At 32.5% G+C, this 23354-nt stretch overlaps 1 protein-coding gene across 2 annotated transcripts in view; it reads left to right on the forward strand.

The window, feature by feature from the left end:
* The window catches only part of LOC132727581 (glutamine-dependent NAD(+) synthetase-like), a 44318-nt gene that overhangs the window by 15736 nt on the left and 5228 nt on the right, over positions 1-23354 (forward strand). The window contains exons 8-21 of one of the 2 annotated variants that reach the window (XM_060713129.1): positions 705-836; positions 2121-2195; positions 2657-2778; positions 3625-3776; positions 4176-4344; positions 4553-4688; positions 5119-5225; positions 5680-5811; positions 6168-6237; positions 6508-6633; positions 9397-9573; positions 12656-12908; positions 18039-18110; positions 22237-22368. In XM_060713129.1, coding sequence (XP_060569112.1) covers positions 705-836; positions 2121-2195; positions 2657-2778; positions 3625-3776; positions 4176-4344; positions 4553-4688; positions 5119-5225; positions 5680-5811; positions 6168-6237; positions 6508-6633; positions 9397-9573; positions 12656-12908; positions 18039-18110; positions 22237-22368 — 1855 coding nt within the window. The remainder of the gene's footprint in view (positions 1-704; positions 837-2120; positions 2196-2656; positions 2779-3624; positions 3777-4175; positions 4345-4552; positions 4689-5118; positions 5226-5679; positions 5812-6167; positions 6238-6507; positions 6634-9396; positions 9574-12655; positions 12909-18038; positions 18111-22236; positions 22369-23354) is intronic. The other variant, XM_060713130.1, reaches the window with a different exon arrangement.

Here is a 23354-nt window from a genome sequence, read left to right on the forward strand (position 1 = left end):
AGTTTTTGAAATGGATTGAAAATAAGTTGTAAAAAATGTAAATATTTTTTTCCGTCCACTGTCCGTAATACAGAGTAGATTCTGTATTTGTCTAGTATTCATCCAGTTCATTCAGTAAAGGTTTTTGATAAGATGTTTTTCTATTATTTATTACATATTTATGTTACCAGAAAACAATAACTTATATTAAAAAAGCAACAATAAATAATTAACAAAACCGCACAACATATACGATAAGTGGATCTTCTATTGTATTACATGGACTGGTCGGAAGAAAATGCTTCCCTGTAAAAACAGAGCAGATACATAGTGGTTATTGTTTCTGCCTCTCAAACCTGGGATTGTTGGTTGGAGCCACGGTGGTTTTTTTTTTTAAATGACACAGACACTGGTTATTCTGGGAAGGGGACTAAAGACGGATTAAAGGGCAGTTTAAAAATTGTCATTCACTTTAAATTGTTTTGTGGTCATTTTTTAAAAAACTAAAAAACCTTTGGATGGTTTTTGTGGGGTTAATAATAACATCCAAAATTTTAGGGGTCTGCTAAAAGAAGTTGAACTACTACCGGTTTCTCAGTATATTTATGAAAAAATTATAATGTATTCGTGTTTGATGAAAATTGATGTAAAAATAACCTAAAACCTGTACTTGTACAAATTACTACATGACTTTTCTAATCACTAGTATATATTCCTTATATCAGTGTGGTGGAGTATATGTTTTTGCTAACCTGATGGGCTGTGATGGAGAGAGGGTATTCTATGATGGATGTTCCATGATAGCTGTTAATGGTGAAATAGTGTCTCAAGGCCCACAGTTTACTCTCAGAGATGTGGTAAGTTCTTGTTTTATTTTAAATCTTTATTATTCATTATTTATATTGTTTTGGAAAAATATTCTGTTGAAAATATTAAATAGAGGATATTTGTTTAGTTTAGTGTAAGATCGGAATATATTTCACCAAGTGAGCACCAAAAGGTATATTTTACAAGTGGCGCAGCCACAAGTGAAATATGAAATTTTGGTGTTCACAATGATAATACAACGTGACGTCATTTACGACGTCATGTCATTAAGTTGGTTCCTAGTTCTGTGCACGCTGGTATTTCACTGAAACAACGTAAGGGGCTAAAATTCAAAACAGTGAAATTATCAAATTGGTAATTTCACTGTTTAAAACAGTGAAATTACCAGTTTTATATCACTGATATATTTCTATAAACCACCAAAAAGCACGTAATAAATGAATTTTCTTGTTATTTTTCAGCAAAAAACAGTTTATTATTGGAAAGCTTTAAAAAAAGTTTTCCTTTAAATTATTATTAGTCTTTAATAAAATTAAAAAATTGCAGTTGTTGCAGTAGTATTGGGTTTTTATGAAAAGCTTTTCACCCCGTCAAATGTTGATTTGTTTATCTTATTGTTTAAATTTTTCTATTTTTGGAGAAAAAATATTTTCTGTTCGTAAAAGTATTTTAACCTTTTAAAAATTACGTTTTGACCCTTTCTTTTTTATGCCCCTTTTAAAAATTCAAATTATAAAAGGACTTAATGTGGTCCAAAACCCAAAAAAAAAAAACTGAATTTCTTTCTAAACGCTGGGCATTTATAAATAAATGTATGCAAAAGATAAATACAAAATATACAAAGAATTTAATTGTTGATTATAAATCATATTTTTGTGCTGCTCTTAGGCCTATTTGAGTGAGAAGTGTTTCCTTTGGCATTTGTCGCAATTAGAATAATTGAGCCGCGTCGTGACAAGACCAACATAATGGGTTTGCAACCAGCATGGATCCAGACCAGCCTGTGCATCCGCGCAGTCTGATCAGGATCCATGCTGCTCGCTTACCAACTCTATTACAAGTAGAGAAACTGATAGGGAACAGCATGTATCCTGATCAGACTGCACGGATGCGCAGGCTGGTCTGGATCCATGCTGGTCGCAAACGCACTATGTTGGTTTTGTCATGACGTGGCTCAATTGTTCAACCAAATGAGCGGAAATTTTGCACACAAGTTATTGGTCTAGAACATTAATTTGAAAAATTATTTTAAGTCCCATCATGCTCCCAAAAAATGCAATGGTGTCCCTTTAGTTTAACTATATTTATAACAGACTGTCAATGTAGCTACAGTTGATTTAGAAGATGCAAGAGCATACAGAAACTCCATGAGAAGTTTCTGTGAAAGGGTAAGAAACTAAGACATTTAGATAAAAGTAGTGTCTCCATATAACATTTGATAATTGTTTTTTATTTTGACTGTCATTGTTTTTCAACTACTTTAGGTTACCTGAGACCAATAAAGACAAGCCCATTGTACATAGCTTGTTCTTTCTTTTTTAAACTTTAAAGTGTACATGTTTTATGTCATTGTTTGCTTGTTTCAAGTTTTGATTCTTGTGAACTAAAGTTTTATTTGTTTTCAATGAGGAATAAGTCAAACAAAGAATAGCATACTATTGAAGTGACAATAATTTCTTTAACAAATCAAATGTCATTGTCTATGCCACCACTGCTTTACCCTTAATTTATTTATTGTTATTTTAATAAACTATAAAAATTCAATGACTCTTAGTCAGTGTTTGAAAGATAATACATTTGTTACATAAAATGATAAATGCTAATTATATAATATTGTAATCTTTTCTAGAATGCTATAGCGCCATCATTTCCACGTGTGCATGTAGATTTTTGTTTATCGAGTGATGATTACTTCCTGCCAACAACTCATCCTATAGACTGGCAATACCATTCACCAGAGGAAGAAATCAGGTATTGTTAGTTAAATTTTGAAATATGTTTTCAAATGAAATGTTTTCAAATGAAAACAATGTAATGGTTACAGGATTGTTGAATTTCAACAGGAAGCTGGCCCTAGACAATTTTCACTACATAACACTTCATCATTTCTCAACCGTTTCCAGCCATATAATCTCAGAATGATTATCATTAAATGCTCTGGCACATATTGTTGTCACTTCGTGTTATGCAGACTGTTTTTTTGCAGAATAGCCTGGTGGTGAATATTTGGCCATAATCATACATGTGAACTCTCCCACTTTTAGCAGGAGACTCCCACTTTCTGCAGCCTTATTTTCAAAGATTTTTCTTAAAATAAGGGTTTTTTTCAAAAATTGAAGAAATCTCCCTTTTTTTTTGATGTCAAAACTTTTTTCTTTGTTTATTGCAAATTCTAAAATCAGAAAAATCTCCTACTTGATCATCAAAAAAAAGTTCACATGTATGCATAATATATTTACATAAAACCTGGTTTTCTGACATTTTCCTGTCATTTGTTCTTACTGTAGACTCGTTCTCAGGTTTAATTTTGAATGGCTCAAACTTAACTTTTGTAAGCAGTCTAGTGGATTTCCTCACTTTAATAATTGGGATTAGACCTTAGCCTCTTGATTTGAATGTGATGTAAGTACAGATTTTTGGCAAAACTGCACGATTTTAAAAAAGATTTCCATTGGAAAGAGGCCCTTCATAGGCCACTGTTATAAAGTTGAAAATTCACTGCAGTCAAGAGGAAAGAAATTACCTATATATGACTATATGACATGTTGTCCTAAAATCTTGATACATCTGTAGTGATAAATTTGTATCTATTTACAGTTTAGGTCCAGCTATATGGTTATGGGACTATTTACGACGTAGTGGTCAGGGTGGATTCTTTCTGCCTCTCAGTGGAGGAATAGACAGTTCTAGTACAGCTTGTATTGTGGCCTCTATGTGCAGGCTGGTCTGTGCTGAAGTACAGAAAGGAGGTATGTATTTCCTAGGTGACCATAACTGTACATTGGCACCTTAGTGCAGTAAAAGGTTAACTGCTACTTATATAATAGGAGTTAACCTAGTATTGCACTAAAGTGACAACATTTTCTGTTGTTGCCTCTATGTGCTAGTTTAACTCTGTTGAGTTACAAAGGTAAATGAATAGTATGTACTCCTCCTTTTAAGGTAATGTTTTAGTTTTTATAATTTTTTGTTCAAATGTTTAGGTGAAAAAGATTTGGTATCAATCAAAGTTAACATAAAGATGAGACTATGCTAGAAAACTCATTTGAATGAAACCTTTGACTGATGAGAAATGGTTGTAATGGTGAATGGTGAATAAGAATTTACTTGAAAGAAAGTGTTCAGACTATAATGTGTTTTTTCTACAGATGCCCATGTGTTATCAGATATCAGGAGATTAGTATCAGATCAGGGATATTTCCCAACAGACCCCCAGGAGTTGGCTGGTAGATTGTTTACTACATGTTATATGGGATCAGAGAATTCCTCGGAGGATACCAAGTCGAGGGCAGCACAGCTGGCTAAACAGATTGGCAGGTACTTATATAATATACCTATCTCAATACAGTACATCGCCAATTTTTTTATCTTTGATCTATGACTTTGTACTTGTATGAGAAAATTTTAAACATGACAATGTTTAAGTAGCTAAGATCTTACCTCAGGGTACAAAATTCATATATTCTCTGGAAGCAACATGATATAGTGTATATCAAAATATCATACATTATATGTAACATTTCAGTTTTCATCTGTCAGTGACAATAGATATTGCTGTGGCAGCGGTTATAGGTGTTTTTACTGCTGCACTCAAACTTGTACCAAAGTTTAAAGCCCATGGTGGAGGTCTTAGGGAAAACCTGGCTCTACAAAATGTTCAGGTCTGACGTGTAGTTTAATTATAGCTTAATGAATAAAATTTAGATATACTCTCAATCTTTTCTGATACTAACTTTCATAATTATTAATTTCATAATTATTAATGTTCCACAAAGCTAAGTTTAAAAAAAGAAAAGAATTACAGATGAAATAGAGATTTTAGTAAAACCATTAAGGAAAAAAAAAATTTAAGTCTTACATATAATTTATAATACCAATAGTAAAGCAATTAAGGGGATAAAAAAATTTGAATGTTATAAAGTTAATTTTAAAATTGCCAAGTATTTAAACGAATATCAAATACAATATCAATTCATTAAAAATTTAGATTATGTTTCTTAGAAAATATTTGTCTGCAAAATTGTATCCAATCTCATTAAGAAATATTGATTGATATTTTTTGTTTTCAACAAGTTACATTAACTATTATAGGCTCGTGTGAGAATGGTACTGGCATACTTGTTTGCCCAGTTGAGTTTGTGGGCTCGCGGTAGACCAGGGGGACTGCTGGTACTTGGATCAGCTAACGTTGATGAGGGGTGAGTTTGTTCTCATTACACTGATAGTTTCAAGTTGGAAGGTGCAGAGTAATTAAAAACTGGCACATGGTACATAAGGCAGATTTTTGTTAATTTTGTTTAAGTAATAGATACTGGTATGTAATTAATGAAAAAGAGCGAAAAAACTTGATATCGATAAACAAGTTGACAGCTATTTTGCATAATTTTATAATTGCGAAGCTAGATAGTTGTATTGTGAAAAGTACATATAAGCCATGTCCATATCGATCTACTTTCTTGACTCTGCATTACTAATTAATAAAAAAAGGTCTTTAAGAGCATAAGGTAACATTGTTCTGTATACTACAGCTCCTGTTTCTATATATCTATTTAGCTTTATCAGCGATACCTTATGCTCATTTATTATTCAGTTAAGTGGTCGTTTGTATTTTGTGCCATTTATATCCACTAAAATTACGTTGTAATTTTTCAGTCTCCGTGGTTACATGACAAAGTATGATTGTTCCAGTGCTGATATAAACCCTATAGGAGGTATAAGTAAAACAGATCTACGACGCTTCATAAAGTACTGCAGTGCTAAGTTTAACTTCTCAGCTTTAGAAGGGTACGTGGTCACAGTTATTTTAAGATTTAAATGACTGTTTGAATTTTATATTAATTTATGTTATTCAATATGATTCTTACATTAACCTAGTTTATCATTTGCTTTCTATCTGTTCTTAAACTGGATTCTTCATAAAAGCTAATATTTACTTATTTGTTGATAATTGATTTCTGGTTAGAAAGGTTAAGTCGTAGGTAAATGTTGCATGAACATGCTCTTAGTTGGGAATATAAGCTCATACAAAAGAACAATTTATTTGAAAACTTATGTGACTTACTTTAAGCAGTATAATATTTTATATTAAAGAATTAATACAAGATTTATATAGAAGTAATCTTTACATGCGTGTGTTACAGGATATACAATGCACCTCCCACAGCAGAGTTAGAGCCCCTGGCTGATGGTAAATTAGCTCAAACTGATGAGGTAATGACTATTCTATTATTATTTACAATATTTTCATAAATGAACGAGAAAATTTCACATGCATGGTTATATTTGTTAACATATAAGATTACTAGCTATTTGGAAACATGTTTAACACTTACCTTGCTAAATTTAGCTTTTTGTCTTTATATAATAATATAAATGCATGTCTTGACATTTGCTATGATTGTTTTATTGTAAAGTATTTCTGAATATCAAATAATGCTGTATAAGTAAAGTTAAATAAGAGTTATAATGTTATGTCAACAGGAAGATATGGGGATGACATATGAGGAGTTATCTGTGTATGGTAGATTGAGGAAACAACAAGGTTGTGGACCATACAGTATGTTCTGTAAACTTGTTCATATGTGGAGCTGGCTCACACCTGAACAGGTAAATTAAGATAAATTTCAATAACCAAAGTTGTGTGATAGGTAATTAACTAATAAATTGATTAACATAACTAAATTTCAAAGTTTATCATTGTGGAACTAAGTTAATCTTTCAGAAAGATAATGTATTACAATTGTTGACTGATTTCTTAATTATTGCGTAACTTCGTTAAATTTCAATTATAAAGTTGTCTACTGGATAATTTAAGGTGACAACGGAGTCAATTATCACTAAAAATACCTAAAATGAGATTTTTTGCTTAGTTTATTTATTAACCTTTCTGAATTCATTCATGATTTAATTTTGGAAGCAGTTAGTCCGGAAACTATGTTTTTAAACGTTTTAAAACAATACCTATACTATTTTATCTGCTATGCACGTAACCTGTCAATTATCGATAACGCGCCGCCCCCTATTGAGGCATCAATGAGGGAAATTGGTATTTCCATATTAATCCATGAATTACCGGTTTATTTTTTATAAGTCGATACTACTCGTAATACATGTATCATGAAAATACTGTACATCTTTTATGAATATTTCAACATTATTTCGTCTACCATTTAAGTAGCCATTTTATAAATTAGGAAATTGTCGGCCATGATGTAACAAATAATTTAGCATAGCGGTAAATCGTACGACCATGGAGATGGTGAAAACAATGTAGCTGCCTTTATCTATAATGTATGAAATAATTATTTATATCTCGTAATCTGATAGACATTATATTGAGTTTATGAACTTAAGTACGGATTCAAGAGCTTGCTTTACATTCAACCTCTAACAATGCCAAAAGAAACAGACAACATTTTTATGTGAACGCCTATATATGACAGGTGGTCAGGTGTCCCTTACATATTTCTAAAATATTTGTACCATTGTCTTCGGATGATTAATTGTTATGAATCAATGAAAAGGATATGAAAATATATTTTCAGTGAATGCTTTGAATATATTGTTCACCAGTAAATCGAGCACAATTTATTGAATGTCCCAGAAGAAACTGAATAAAAGTCAAGAACGTCAGATCATATTGATCGAGAAATACCGTTTATTTCTATTTAATTGTGCCAAGCATTTATATGAACTGATCAGACAAAGATATATAATATCCCGTTCTTATTTGTACAACGTACCATGCACGGACTTTAAAACTCTGTCAGGAGCACATGCAGTTTTTCGTTATTTTTATTTATATTTTAACGGAATTTCATACACAGGTATTCACGAATACACTGATATAATATTATAATAATAATAATGGTGATGATGCTAGATAATAATAATGATAAAGTGAAACAATTAGATTAACCGATAGCAGTACAAATGTTGAATGCGTTCCATTTTACCCCACTGAGTACCTCAAATTTTACCGATAGTCACGTGACATGTTCGACAGATACCAGACGGACAGTAAATCACATTAAGATTTGAAGAAATTCTGCTATAAAATGATATTTATCAGCAGCTTTTTAATTGGCCAGATATCGTTTGATCATAAAAAGTTGTTAGAGTATGTTTCCGCATCGTGTCACCCCCTTTGGTGTGATATTTGCGTGTTATACAATAATTTAACGGAAAACGTAGGGGTCTGAGAGAGAACAGCCGATTTATGACACTTCGTTTGATGCGAGTCGGACTAACTTTGAATCTGCATAACTTTTTTAATAAACAAGCAATTAACATGCAGTTTAAAGCACATGAAAGGGAATTCAATTACGGAGGGAACCGTGTCAGGGATTTTTGTTTGCTCAATCAGCGACTTAATTATCTTTAATTACGTAATACGTATGGTGAAAAAAAACGCATAAATTGTTTGACATTACGCAATATTTTTTTGAGAAAAGATAGAAAAAATCTGAGACACGGTTCCCTAGATATTATAATTGTGTTTATCTTCCAAGAGTTTGATGACAAAAATATAAAAAATGACTTTGATATGACAATTTAAAATTATAGAATTTTTTTATCAAAATCAATAATTTACAAAGGCATTTTTTTCAAATATGTTATTTTTTATGAAGATCAAAGACATTTAATTCACAAAATTTAAATAAATAACAATTATTACTTAAATAAGTTGGTTTAAATGACATTTATGGTATTACCAAGGAAAGTGTCTGTTGTCACCTTAAAAAATATTCTTATATAGTTATCTTTTAGAAAGATAATGTATTACAACAGTTGACTTATTTCTTATTGTGTAACGTATTTAAATTGCAATAAAAAATGTTGACTTATATATAAATTGGAAAAGTATACTCCTATGGTTATCTTTTAGGAGATAATTTAATACAACTGTTTCTTAGTGTAAATATGTCTTTCATACACTGGAATATCAACACAAATATATATAACTACCAGTCCTTGATCCTCATAAATCTCGAAATCAACATCATGTTAAAGACGGAGGTGTTGAAAAGGTCTAAAGATGTTTGATGCTTGTTATTCCTAAAAACACTAAATACCTTAAATGGACTTATCCATCATTCAGTCTGGACAAAATTATTCATTTTTGGGGACAATTTCGAAATAGGCACTGAAGGAATAGCAAACATTTCAGACAGTATTCAGGCTAAGCTTAGTCTGCACTTGTGATACTGTTTTATACGGGTATATTCCTTGCCGCTAGCAGGCTGATTATTGAGGATACTTTTTCTGGAGAAAATTGGTCATTGTATGCAAGGGTCACTTTCCGTACATTAATTTTATATTTGCTCTCTGTTTGTTTTGAAGATGTAGATATGTACTACTGAATTGTAGGTTGCTGACAAAGTCAAACATTTCTTCAGAAGTTATTCTATAAATAGACATAAGATGACAACCTTGACCCCTAGTTACCATGCAGAGACTTACAGCCCTGATGACAATCGCTATGACCACAGACAGTTTCTATATAATGTGTCCTGGCCATGGCAGTTTACATGTATAGATACACAGGTATAGTCCATCTTAAATGTTTTCATACATTGCTACAAGGGGTCTCTGTGGCCAAGTATTTATGGTTGCCAACTTCAAACCACTTGCCCCTCATTGAAGATGGTTTGAATCCTGTCAAGATGACACTATCAAGCTAGCTAACAAAATGTCAGTGGTTCCACTCAAGTTCCCACTTGTGCCCGAAATAATTCACAAAAGGGCACCTAAGGTCTTCCTCCACCAGTAAAGCTGGAAAGTCACAGTAACTATGATCTTTACAGTGCTATAATTGTATCTTAAAATCCAACAAAACGAAGAGAGTATGTTTCCACAACTTGTCCATATAGCAGTCATTTTAATTGTCATGAAATACAAATGGTTTCTGGCTAGATACATGTAGGAGAGTTGAAAAATTGTTATATTATTCTATTGAGACATCTTTAACATGTATGAAGTTTTGTTGTGAATATAAGGCTAAGCAGTTATCTTGAAATGTGTATATATCCAGATTGTCAAAGATTTGAGAATATTATTATATTCCTGCTGTTTTTTTATGTTGAAAGACCTAAGTGGGTTCAGAAGGTACATTTTAAGGTCTTAGCACCTCAATTTACTTAGGTATTACCATCCTAATGCATTACTTTCACTTTGAAGAGTATTCAAATAGGCTACAACTACTGTTAACTACATTGAAAATGAGGGCCGTGGGTTCAATCCCCAGAAGGGTCAACCTTTTTTTTCTTTCTTTTTAGCTTTTGTGATCGCTTTTCGTCCGGCGTCCGTCCGTCCGTCCGTCCGTCCGTAAACTTTTGCTTTAAATGACATCTCCTCATAAACCACTGAGCCAATTTCATCCAATTTCATCCAAACTTCACAGGAATGTTCCTTTGGTGGTCACCTTTAAAAATTGTTCAAAGAATTTAATTCCATGCAGAACTCTGGTTGCCATGGCAACCAAAAGAAAAAACTTTAAATATCTTCTTTTAAAAAACCATAAGAGCTAGAGCTTAGATATTTGGCATGAAACATGTTCTTATGGGTGTCTACCAAGTTTGTTCAAATAAAAGCCCTGGGGTCAAAATTGGCCCCGCCCGGGGGGGGGGGGGGGTCATTGATTTTTCCTACAGTGTATATGCATATAGTAAAAACTTAAAAAATCTTCTTTTAAAGAACCCAAAGAGCTAGAGCTAAGATATTTAGCATGAAACATGTTCTAATGGGTGTCTACCAAGTTTGTTCAAATAAAAGCCCTGGTGTCAAAATTGGCCCCGCCCCTGGGGGTCATAGATTTTCCCTATATGCATATAGTAAAAACTTAAAAAATCTTCTTTTAAAGAACCGTAAGAGCTAGAGCTTAGATACTTGGCATGAAACATCTTCTAGTGAATGTCTACCAAGTTTGTTCAAATAAAAGCCCTGGGATCAAAATTGGCCCCGCCCCAGGGGGTCATTGATTTTCCCTATATGCATATAATAAAAACTTAAAAATCTTCTTTTAAAGAACCCAAAGAGCTAGAGCTAAGATATTTAGCATGAAACATCTTCTAGTGAGTGTCTACCAAGTTTGTTCAAATTAAAGCCCTGGGGTCAAAACTGGCCCCGCCCCGGGGGTCATTGATTTTCCCTATATGCATATAGTAAAAACTTAAAAAATCTTCTTTTAAAGAACCCAAAGAGCTAGAGCTAAGATATTTAGCATGAAACATTTTCTAATGAGTGTCTACCAACTTTGTTCAAATAAAAGCCCTGGGGTCAAAATTGGCCCCGCCCCAGGGGGTCATTGATTTTCCCTATATGCATATAGTAAAAACTTAAAAAATCTTCTTTTAAAGAACTCAAAGAGCTAGAGCTAAGATATTTAGCATGAAACATGTTCTAATGGGTGTCTACCAAGTATGTTCAAATAAAAGCCCTGGGGTCAAAACTGGCCCGGGGGGGGGGGGGGTCATTGATTTTCCTTATATGTGTATAGCAAAAACTTAAAAATCTTCTTTGGAAAAACCCAAATAGCTAGAGTTTAGATATTAAGCATAAAACATCTTTAAATAAATATCTACAAAGTTTGTTAAAATAAACGCCCGGGGGTCAAAACTGGCCCTGCCCCAGGGGTGTCATTGTTTTTAACTATATGTGTATAGTAAAAACTTTAAAAATCTTCTTTTAAAAAAGCCAATGAGCTAGAACTTAGATGTTTAGCATGAAACATCTTCTTATGGGTGTCTACCAAGTCTGTTCAAATAAACAAATAAAAGCCCTTGGGTAAAAATTGGCCCGGGGGTGGGGGGGGGCCTATATACAGGTGAGCGACCTCAGGGCCATCATGGCCCTCTTGTTTTCTTTTAACATTATTTATGTATCTCTCATGTCCCATTTGGATAAATTATGCTAAATCTAGTAATAAATATGGTACCTGATATTTTCAAAGTGTAATAAAATCAAAACTAGACGGTAAAAGTATTTCAAGATCAACCAATATACTTCTTTAAAAATTTAGGGAAGCTTTGAAAACAGGCATTCATTTGGGTAAATTTTAAGGATTTTTTTAAATTAGGCTCCCTAAGTAGGAAAATGTTCAGACACATGGTAAAAATGGGTGTGGTAGGGTAACATTTTTATACAGATTTTATAAATTTTATGTAGAAACCGTAATTTTGCTTATGTGGATTGTTAGCTGAATGGTACTATTTGTTTCTTACTAAAAATTAATGGGAAAACATTTTTCATTAGAATGTTATTGCAGATTAGTTCAAGGTTCCTCATTTATAAAATGAGTCCTCATAACATCCTAGCTTGAGTTCAGAAAAGTGGCCATAACTTGATTTCCATATGGTAAACTTTGTTTAAATTTTGAATACAGGTGTACTATAAGGTATATATCTGACCTATGATGTCAATTTTTTAGTTCCTTATAATGCCCATTAGGGTGGTAATACCTTAAATTTCTCCATGAATAAAGTCTCATTGTATTGATATTTAGAGACATGAGCAGCGAAATCATATGGAATCTTTGAACATTTGTTACATAAATGCCCACCAATATAAGATAGAAATACTGCTAAACTATTGGTTAAAATTAAAATATTTACCTTTTTATTGTTTATAGGTAAAAAGATTGAAAAACTGTGTACCAAGCAGTGCAGGCAAAGCCAGTAACCAGTCAGCAGGGAAATTCCAGCAGGGAACCAGTCAGAACAATATGGCAGCAGGAAGTGGAGGTGTGAATAGTAACCAAGCTAACTTCACATCTGGTATAGTTGTATCATTGTCCAGTAATGAAGATCAGGGTACCATAGATGCTCGGCTTGGGGACCAGTCTAGTCAACTGTTACAAGGGAGGAGTGATGTCTGTCCTACAGGTTCTACATCAGAACATGTCTGGTCACAAAATGCAGCTTTTCTTACTTCTAGGTCAAGTCTGGATTTTCCGGACGGATGTAAAAAATCATTTTCAGAAATGTACAGTCAGGTTTTCAATGATGGGCAAATAACATGCTTTAAAAGGCCAAGGCTGGGAAATACCCCACATCCCATAGAAGTGTAATTTGTTATGCATCGATTATTTTTAAAATCCCTTTTTTTTAACCAAAAATTTTTAAAACTGAAAAAAAAATCATGGAAAATCCAAATCCATTCAGCCATTACTATTTTTATTATGGTCAAACTCATCAAGGTTTTTATGTAAAATCCTAAATTTGTTACTTTTTGCCTGAGTGTTATTGTTGTTTAAAGTGAATTGATTTACAATGGGCACATTTTCCATAGATATTTTAAATGTTAATAAAAACAATTCACATCAATATCATTTGGATATTGTTATGTAATATTCTTGAAAGAAAAAGTTGATTTATTTTAAAACAATTTAGCATAAACATTTATATGATGAATGATAATGTTTTGTACTGGAACAAATTATGATCTGCTACATGTATAAAGGATATTTGTTTGTTTTGACAGAATACGCTTTATTATAGCATAATTATATGACACTGAGAAGTTAGAAACTTGTAATATTTTCACAAGCGCCATCACAAGCGCATGGCGCTAGTGAAATTGTGGATATTTTCTTACTTTGATTTGTGATATAAAGTATATTCACAAGAAACCAACAATTTTCTTTTTTATTTTATGCTTTCATTGTAACTTGGGAAAAGCAAATGCTGCACAAACAAAAGTAATTCAAGTCATTTCAAGTTATTTTTGCAGAGTAACTATAACACTTTTAGAGAAATAATGATTTTTGATTAGAGAAATATACATCATACACTTGCATAATATTTTGGTTTTTTAGTTTTGTTATTGTGTATGATACTTAGTACTATCAAAATAATTATGTACGGAATTACATCCTTCCCATTTTGGACTAATTCACTTTAAAATTAGTAAAACAAATAAGTTAATTATTTGGTAATACTAAATGTAAGAATGGAAAATGATTACTTGTCAGTTTATATTTGTTATTTGAGAACACTTAAGATAATTAAATAAAAGTTAATTTGTTAAAGTTTCTACATGTATTCATGATAGGTGAATTATATAAGAATACAAAAATAGGTGAATTATATAAGATACAATAATAGGTGAATTATATAAGATACAATAATAGGTGAATTATATAAGATACAATAATAGGTGAATTATATAAGATACAATAATAGGTGAATTATATAAGATACAATAATAGGTGAATTATATAAGATACAATAATAGGTGAATTATATAAGATACAATAATGTTAGTCAAAGATATTGTGGCAAACAAAAAAGAACAAAAAATCATTGTATTTCAATTTAAAATTTACAAAATTATTGGGGAAATACCTGGGTATTCATAAAGGCTAGAAAGCTAATTAGATGGCAGGATAATATGACATCCTGCATACTCACAGCTTCATAAAATCAATAAAATCTTATGTTGGAACATGACTAACTTATTTGAAAACAATATGTTTCTTATCTTTTTTTGTAAAGTATGTCACCTTACGTCATAACCGTTAGAAGTTGCAGTCAAATTTTTTCCATATTAAAATACAGGAAGCACTAAAAGAAATATACTATGAAAGAGGCCTATTAGTAAACATGATGTTTATAAGAAAGGAATAATTGCATTTTAAATGTCTTGTTAGAATATTTTTAGCTCGACTATTCGATAAGAATAAGTAGAGCTATTGCAGTCACCCGAGCGTCGGCGTCGGCGTAACCACTTATGTTAAAGTTTTTGTAATAGTTCAAATATTTTCAAAGTCCATTGACATATGGTTTTGAAACTTTGCACACTTGTTAACCATCATGACCCCAACCTGTAGACAGGAGAAGGTAACTCTATCAAGCATTTTGACAGAATTATGCCCCTTTTTCGACTTAGAAATTACGTTAAAGTTTTTGTAATAGTTCAAATATTTTCAAAGTCCATAGACATATGGCTTTGAAACTTTGCACACTTGTTCACCATCATGACCCTAACCTGTAGACAGGAGGAGGTAACTCTATCAAGCATTTTGACAGAATTATGCCCCTTTTTAGACTTAGAATTTACGTTAAAGTTTTTGTAATAGTTCAAATATTTTCAAAGTCCATTGACATATGGCTTTGAAACTTTGCACACTTGTTCAACATCATGACCCCAACCTGTAAACAGGAGGAGGTAACTCTATCAAGCATTTTGACAGAATTATGCCCCTTTTTCGACTTAGAATTTACGTTAAAGTTTTTGTAATAGTTCAAATATTTTCAAAGTCCATTGACATATGGCTTTGAAACTTTGCACACTTGTTCAACATCATGACCCCAACCTGTAAACAGGAGGAGGTAACTCTATCAAGCATTTTGACAGAATTATGCCCCTTTTTCGACTTAGAATTTATGTTAAAGTTTTTGTAATAGTTCAAATATTTTCAAAGTCCATTGACATATGGCTTTGAAACTTTGCACACTTGTTCACCATCATGACCCCAACCTGTAAACAGGAGGAGGTAACTGTATCAAGCATTTTTTTTACTATCAAGCACTAAGAATAGTCGAGCGTTGCTGTCCTACTGACAGCTCTTGTTTAATAAAGAAAAAAGTACAGGTACATTTAGAGGCTTTATCTATATAAATTTATTATATACTAGGATATTATTTTTGTCATGAAAATTTTAGCATGATATTTATTGTTTTAAGTAGGTTATTTTTAATGCTAATATGTATAACATTTTCTTCAATGGTTCTTTTATATAGGCACCTGTTAGCTGGGTAGTTCTGTTTCACAGACAGATAGGCACTAATTTTTTTACAACATTTGTTCATTATTGACTTTGTAAATTTATTTTGTTTAAGAGTTTCTTGAAATCTGTTGACATATTAGTAAGATTATTGAATTATTCTTTAAAGGCTCTTTAAGCCCTTTCATTTCTCAAAAATTTCTTTATTTGTTATGCCATATTGTAGTTTCCAATTTTGGCAATGTGTTAAAATATAGTGATTTAGTATTTAGGTCAAAATACTACTTTGTTTAGATTAATGGCTGATAATTTCACATTCAGCTAAAATGCTCTTAACTCATTATTTAAATGATATAAAAATTTATTCATTTCTGAGGCATAATGTGCCTTTAAAGGGACTCAATTGTTTTTTGTTTTTTTGTTTTTTTTTGGGGGGGGGGGGTGCAAACATTTTGGCATACAATGACTGGAAATACTTTTTCAAGATTTATTAACATTTGATGTATGTCTGGACACAAAAATTTTGATCAGATGCTCACTATTTTTTTCCAGAATGATAATTTTAATTGGCAAAAAATGACCCTAAAAAGAAAAGGGTATAAGCATTTAAAACTGTAATCGGGCAAAGAATAAAATGAACATAAGATTTTAAATTAAATTCAATGTATATTTTTTTTATCTTTAGCTTAATGTTGCAGTTAATCTTTCTAGAAGATTCAATATTTATTTTTTTGCTTTTGGATCTCTGGAGTTTTTTTGAAATGTATATCCTGTGAAAACATAAACTCACTTTACATACATATTCAGATGTATTTGTCAGCAAGTTAAGGTCTTACATGCTTTAACAAGAGACAAAAGTAGGAAAAATAAATGTTTGTAATTGAGGTATTTTTTCCAGCAAAAGTTATAGGAGACTAAAATTTATGGCTTGTATGGTTAAGTTCAGTTTCATATATGAACATGCCCATTTTCATGTCTAGTTTGATTCCCACATTACTTTGTTTTATATGAAATACATCTCACAAATTCTAAGTCCCCCTTCTAGAAGGTAGGTAGTACTATCTAGGTTCCACATGTATGTTATATCTCATCCACCTATGTTATATCTCACCCACCATCAACCCAAGTTACTTTCCCCTTCCTATTAAAAAAACACACACAAAAAACACACACAAAAAACACCAAAAAAAACCCAAGGTATTTGCTTTTTTTGTTCATTTTTGATGCCCCCACTTAAAAGAGGGCATTTAGATTTTCCCTTGTCTGTGTGTGTATGAGTTGGTTCCAAAATGTATTGTCATGTGTAGGTCAAAAAATGCTTGAGCTAGAGTCAACAAACTTAACAGGAATATTGATCAATATGTGAAGTTGTGCACATGGGGATTCACATGTGGATTAATTCAATGTTGTTAGAGTTATTGCCCTTCACTCAGTAAAAAGTTGCAATTTTCAACCCGAGTCAGGCATAAAATATCTTGCTTGGGAGTCATGAAACTTTACAGGAATGTTGGTCAGCATTTGTGCATGCATTTGGGGGTTTGCTTAAATGGTTCATAAAATGTTGAGTCACATATACTTTAGCTAGGGTCAATAAACTTTACAGCAATGTTGGTCAGCATGTGTATTTTGCACCTGGGGGTTTGCTTGTGGATTTATTTAGTATTTGAAGAGTTTTTGCCCTACAAAAGCTTGCAAGGGGGGTCATGTAGAATTTCCTTTGTCCGTCAGTTATACTGTCCTGCTGTACGTCAGTACACAGTTGAATATGGGGGCATTTGTGTCCTACCGACACATTTCTAGTTTATAAACATGTTAATGTGCATAGTTTTTTTAGTTGATGATTTTATCCAGATGTTATTTTATTTGCCAAAATGATTTTGAATCAAAATGTTTTTAATTTGTTAGATGATATAGCTATATTGCTTGTATGGTAAACCACTAGTTTTATGTTTATGAATATTAGATGTTGTAAAATGTTGTTATAGATTAAGGTGCAATGCTATAGTTATATAATAAACTGCTGAAATTTTAATCAAACAAATACTTTTTTATATGAGGCAAACCTGTGATAGAACAACATTCCTGTTTATTATATAATGAAAGTTCTATGCTTTATTTATAATCAGCATGTTGCAGACAGGGTATGATTTTATGTCAAAAATTTGACATTTTTTTAGATATTATATTATTTAAATGAGATAAACATTAAATGACTACTACCAGTATATAAATCTTATTGAATTTGACAGACATACAATATAGATATTTTCTTGTTAACATTTTACAGTGGCAACAACATTAATGACTTCCTTTGACAAGAAGTTAAGCCTTAAGTCAGCCATCTCATCTGTGAAGTCTGGTAAGACATATTTATAGGATGCTTAATGTAGTGTTTTGTTCTTGAAAGTCCTAAATTGTAATATTTTGTTTTTGGAAGTCCTTAACCTTTTCCCTTATATAAGCGTGTTTCGACGGCTTCCCCCCCCCCCTCTTTTTTGAGGCCTCAAACAGTGAAAAAATGCCCTATTTAGGCACCAAACACTGTTTTTCATTTGAGAAATGTTGTTAAAAAAAGTGACCACTTTTTAGGCGCCGTCCCCCATCCAAATATTACATCAGGGGGTTGCCAGAACGGGGATGTGCCCCCTTCTGTTTTGGGGGTTTGAAGGGGGGCGGAGTCCCCCTCATCGCCAAGAAAATTTTGGACATGTGACAGGCTAAAATTAAAAAAATGGCCTCTGGTCGATCTTAGGGTAACTAGTAACGGACGCTGAAAAGCCTTTTACTCTATCTCAATTCATTGAGAAGTTGCAGCACTTTGAAATCAGTTTTGATGGAAAAAAAACAATGCAAAATAGTGATTTTTGACAATTTTGAGACGTCCCCCCGTTGCCATGGTAACAGGAAATTTACCATTGAGCATGCTGTTACAGAGGCTATGGTGTAGTCAACATTTGTGCCAAGTTTCATTAGTATTGAAGCATTTTTCATAGTTTCATAGCAGTTTGAACTTGTTACAGGAGGCTTTTCAATGAAAACGGCCATTTTTCGCAATATGCTCATGTGGTAAAAGGTTAATTATAATATTTTATTTTTGAAAGTCCTAAATTTTAATATTTTGTTTTTTGGAAGTCCTAAATTATAATATGATTTGTTTTTTGGAAGTCCTTAATTATAATATTTTGTCCTTGAAAGTCCTAAATTACAATATTTTGTTCTTGAAAGTCCTAAATTGTTTGTTTTTTCTTGAAAGTCCTAAAGTTTACTTTGGAAGACAAACTTTGACTAAGAAGTCTGTCACTCAAATTTTGAAACATTTTGTTATAATATTTGATTAATCTTTTTGCTGCCTACATGAAAGGTTAGCCCCAGTACAGTACAGGTATTTGCCTGCAAAAAAAAAATACATGTCTGGTTTGATTTATTTATCTTTTTTTTTGGGGGGGGGGGGATGGTGCATATTTATTCATTTATTCCCCTATCGTTTTAACTGGAGGGGACTTTAATTCTGCCCACCATTCATCTGTCCACACTTATGAGAGGATACTTATGTGGCTACAGGCACAATAGGTAACAGTACTTTTTCTTCGAGGTCATTCATTCGGTAAGCTTTTATGTGGCAAAGTTCTTTTATGTGGCTAAAAAGAACAATAGAGAGAACAATAGAGTAGCCACTTAAGTACTATCTCAGTAGAACGTCAGCCAGTCTGCACTATTGAATAAGGATATTTTGGGTCCATCTTACACTGCCAGCCAGAAACTCATATTTATTTAATTGTCCCCTTTTAGGTGCCTCTAGAGCTAAAAACAGAAAAAAAACTACTTCTTCTACTGAACTAATTGATGGATGATCACTAAACTTTTTCTGCAGCATTCGTAGGTAGTCTTTTATCAAATAGGCTCATATTGATGGGCCCCTTTTAGGGGCCTCTACAGCTAATATTAGAAAAACCTTAAACATCTTCTTCTACTTAACTAATTGCTGGATGATCACCAAGCTTTGTCTGTAGCATTCTTTGGTAGTCTTTTACCAAATTTGCACATATTTAATTGATTGGCCCCTTTGATCTATACTTTGTGAAAGAGCACATATGACAAAACGGACATGTTGAATTATTGTAACATGTTTTAGCTCATTTTCAACATGCCTGTCTTAAGTTATATAGTTTCACAACACTGATTGTTTTCTTTTCTTCATAATAAAAAAGGAAGTTTTCTTTTCTTCATAATAAAAAAAGGAAGATTTCACAAATTGTTATTGTACATGTTTAGTTTTAATTGACCTTGACTGCTAAGTCAAACTAATGAAACTTTGTTATTTATTTTCATATTTGATTTATACTTGGACAAAAACACATGTGACACAACTGACATGTACTTGGACAAAAACACATGTGACACAACTGACATGTACTTGGACAAAAACACATGTGACACAACTGACATGTTGAATTTCCAAATATGATGTTTACTGTCTAGACAAAAATATTAAATAAAGCAAATACTATCATACCATTTTTAATAATTTATGGATTGGGTAAATACTGAAAAATAAACAGGAAATATTTTGACAATTTGAAAAAAATGAGAAGACATTTACTTATAAATGACCTTGGCTGTTGACATTCAAGTATTGTATTTGTCATTACCTTGATTTGATTTATTTTTAGACAAAAGAACACTTATTACAAAGCTGACATGATGATTAATTTAAATATGACCTTGATCTTTGAATGATATCGACTGTCAAGGTCATATTATTTAATTTAGCGGAATTTTTTTTATTAATTATAATTTATTATAAAGGCCAGATTTGATTCAATGAAAAAAAATTACTAGGACAAGCAATGATAACACTAACATGTTTAATAGTTTCAGAATGACCATGTCTGTAAATGACCAAGACTGTCCAGATCGAAATTTGAATCATAGTTTGTACAAGAAAATGAAGTTTTCTAGGCGTATTCTTTACTGTAATATTTTTCCTCCATTGTGTTTTGACAAATTGAGCATAGCCCTGCTTGATGATGGTTCTTGTTTTTCCTTCCTATGTTGAAAAATCTGGTTTCAAAGACATCATATAGACTTAAAATATTGCAAAAATAGTGACATATTTTGACCCATTTTATACATTAAAGACATCATATAGACTTAAAATATTGCAAAAATAGTGATAATTATTTTGACCCATTTTATACATTACCTGAATAAAATATTTTCTAATGAATCTGGAAACATTATTACATCATACACATCATGATGTGGGGAACCAATTTAACCTGTGGGTACTCTAGAATATTGAAGTCATGTCTGAACAATCATCAACAGAATATTTAACTGTCATCTACCTCATGAAGATCTAAAACATGACCAAACTATTGTGAATTCACACATTGACAGAACCTTGGGTAACATGCTACACAAATTACCCATTAGAACACAAGAATAGTATTAATATGAAAACAAAGGAAGGATTAGCTGTTTTCCACAAGTCATCATTTGTTGCAGCAAAAGTTCCTGTTTTTGAACATCTGGAGAAACGGCAGTAAAGTTTCAACCAATGACGGTGATGTCTGTGTAATTGTACCATCTTCATCACTTAGAGTGACTTCTAGCTTTGCTTCATGCTTTGAGCACCAAGATGTACCTTCTGATTATTGGTGACTTAATTCAGTCTCAGCGTTTCTCTGAGTGCATAAAAGTCCGAGAAAGAACCATTAAAGGGCGGCTTCATACAGTTGGTCGAGCAGCCTACCCATGAACAAGGATCTGTCTTTACTTACCATCCAATTGGAAATTGTTGCTTAGCTTACATTCTTTTGCACTATGCAGACTAACATCTCTGTCCTTGTCAGAATCTGAAGTATTTAAGTCCTCTGGAAATACCAATACTTAATTTTGCAGGTAAATACTTCAATATATATTTTATTATACCAACATCTTTTGATTATCTGCTGTATAAACATAATTTCCTTATTAGGAAGGAAAATGGTACACACATAACAGTGTTACAGACAATTCCTGAAAATTACCTAAGAACTCAAACATTATTTATGTCTTTATGGAATGGTCATGACCCTTCAGAATGTTGCTGACACTTCTTTTGAGGTTCTTACCAGTAGGGGACTTTTGTATTGCCTGCAATACATTGATAATTGCTTGTACACTTAAACCTTTTTTATGCTCACTAGCATTAAATGAAATAAAAAAAAAAAATCCTGACAATCACAAATATTTAGTAAGACAAATATATAATGTTTTATCACTCAAATGCTGTCTTTGAGAAGTATAATTGTTCGGTGGAGGGAACCTAGGCACAGAACACTTTAATGTTTTAGCAAAGGAAAAATGTTGAAAGTAATGTCCAAGCCTGAGTAACACAATTACAAGTGGGCTAGAAAATACTGTTTACAGACTTGAATGATATATTTTTGACATTAAGTACAGTATTTCCTCTATAATTAGATCTTGTTTTGTTTTCAAAGGCTCATCATCATCCAACTCATCACTTCAAGTGAGCTCCATTCAGCCAGGAACTTGGATCTGTAATATATGTCTTATACAAAACAAGAAAGATGATTCAATATGTGGCGAATGTAAGGCTGCAAAATCAGCATGTAAGTAATAATTGTGTTGAGCCCCATGATTAATTTCCCTTATATATGATAATATAATATAATGTCAATCCCCTAACAAAAATAACAGTGAGAAAATGTATATATGTCTCTTATTATGTTACAAAAAAAAAAATTCTTACTACTTTTCTTTCAGTAGATAGTGAGTAATATATGTTGAGAATTTCACAGGGAAATTAATCTTTATACTCATGCACAACAAAGTTGTAAGTGGGGTATAAGGGAATTAGCTGTTCCGTCTGGCTGTCCGCCCAGTTTTTGCTTGTCCGCACAATAACTAAAGAATCCTTTGACCCACGGTCTTCATATTTGGCATGGAGGTTAGTAATGATAAGTAATAACCCCTAATGATTTTGAGGTCACCAGGTCAAGGTCACAGGGGCCTTGACTAAAAAAAGGCTTGTCAGCCCAATAACTTAAGAATCCTTTTTACCCACAGTCTTCATATTTGGCCTGGAGGTTTATCATGATAAATAAATGACCCCTATTTATTTTGAGGTCACCAGGTCAAAGGTCAAGGTCACAGGGCCTTGACTTCAAAAAGGCTTGTTCGCCCAATAACTTAAGAATCCTTTGACCCACAGTCTTCATATTTGGCATGGAGATTAGTCATGGTTAGGAAATGACCCTTACATATTTTGAGGTCACCAGGTCAAAGGTCAAGGTCAAAGGGGCATTGACTGAAGAAAGCTTGTCTGCCCAATAACTTCAGAATCCTTTGACCCACAGTCTTCATATTTGGCATGAAGTTTAATCATGATTAGTAGATGACCCTTACATATTTTGAGGTTACTGGGTCAAAGGTCAAGGTCACAGGGACTTCAACTGAATAAAGCTTGTCTGCCCAATAATCTAAGAATCCTTTGACCAACAGTCTTCGTATTTGGCATGGAGGTTAGTCACTTCCATTTAGTGACCCATGTTGATTTTGAAGTCAATGGGTCAATGGTCAAGGTCACTGGTGCCTT

Source organism: Ruditapes philippinarum, unplaced genomic scaffold, assembly GCF_026571515.1.
Source record: "Ruditapes philippinarum isolate M1 unplaced genomic scaffold, ASM2657151v2 ctg2045_1_1_1_1, whole genome shotgun sequence".
NCBI classification, from domain to species: domain Eukaryota; kingdom Metazoa; phylum Mollusca; class Bivalvia; order Venerida; family Veneridae; genus Ruditapes; species Ruditapes philippinarum.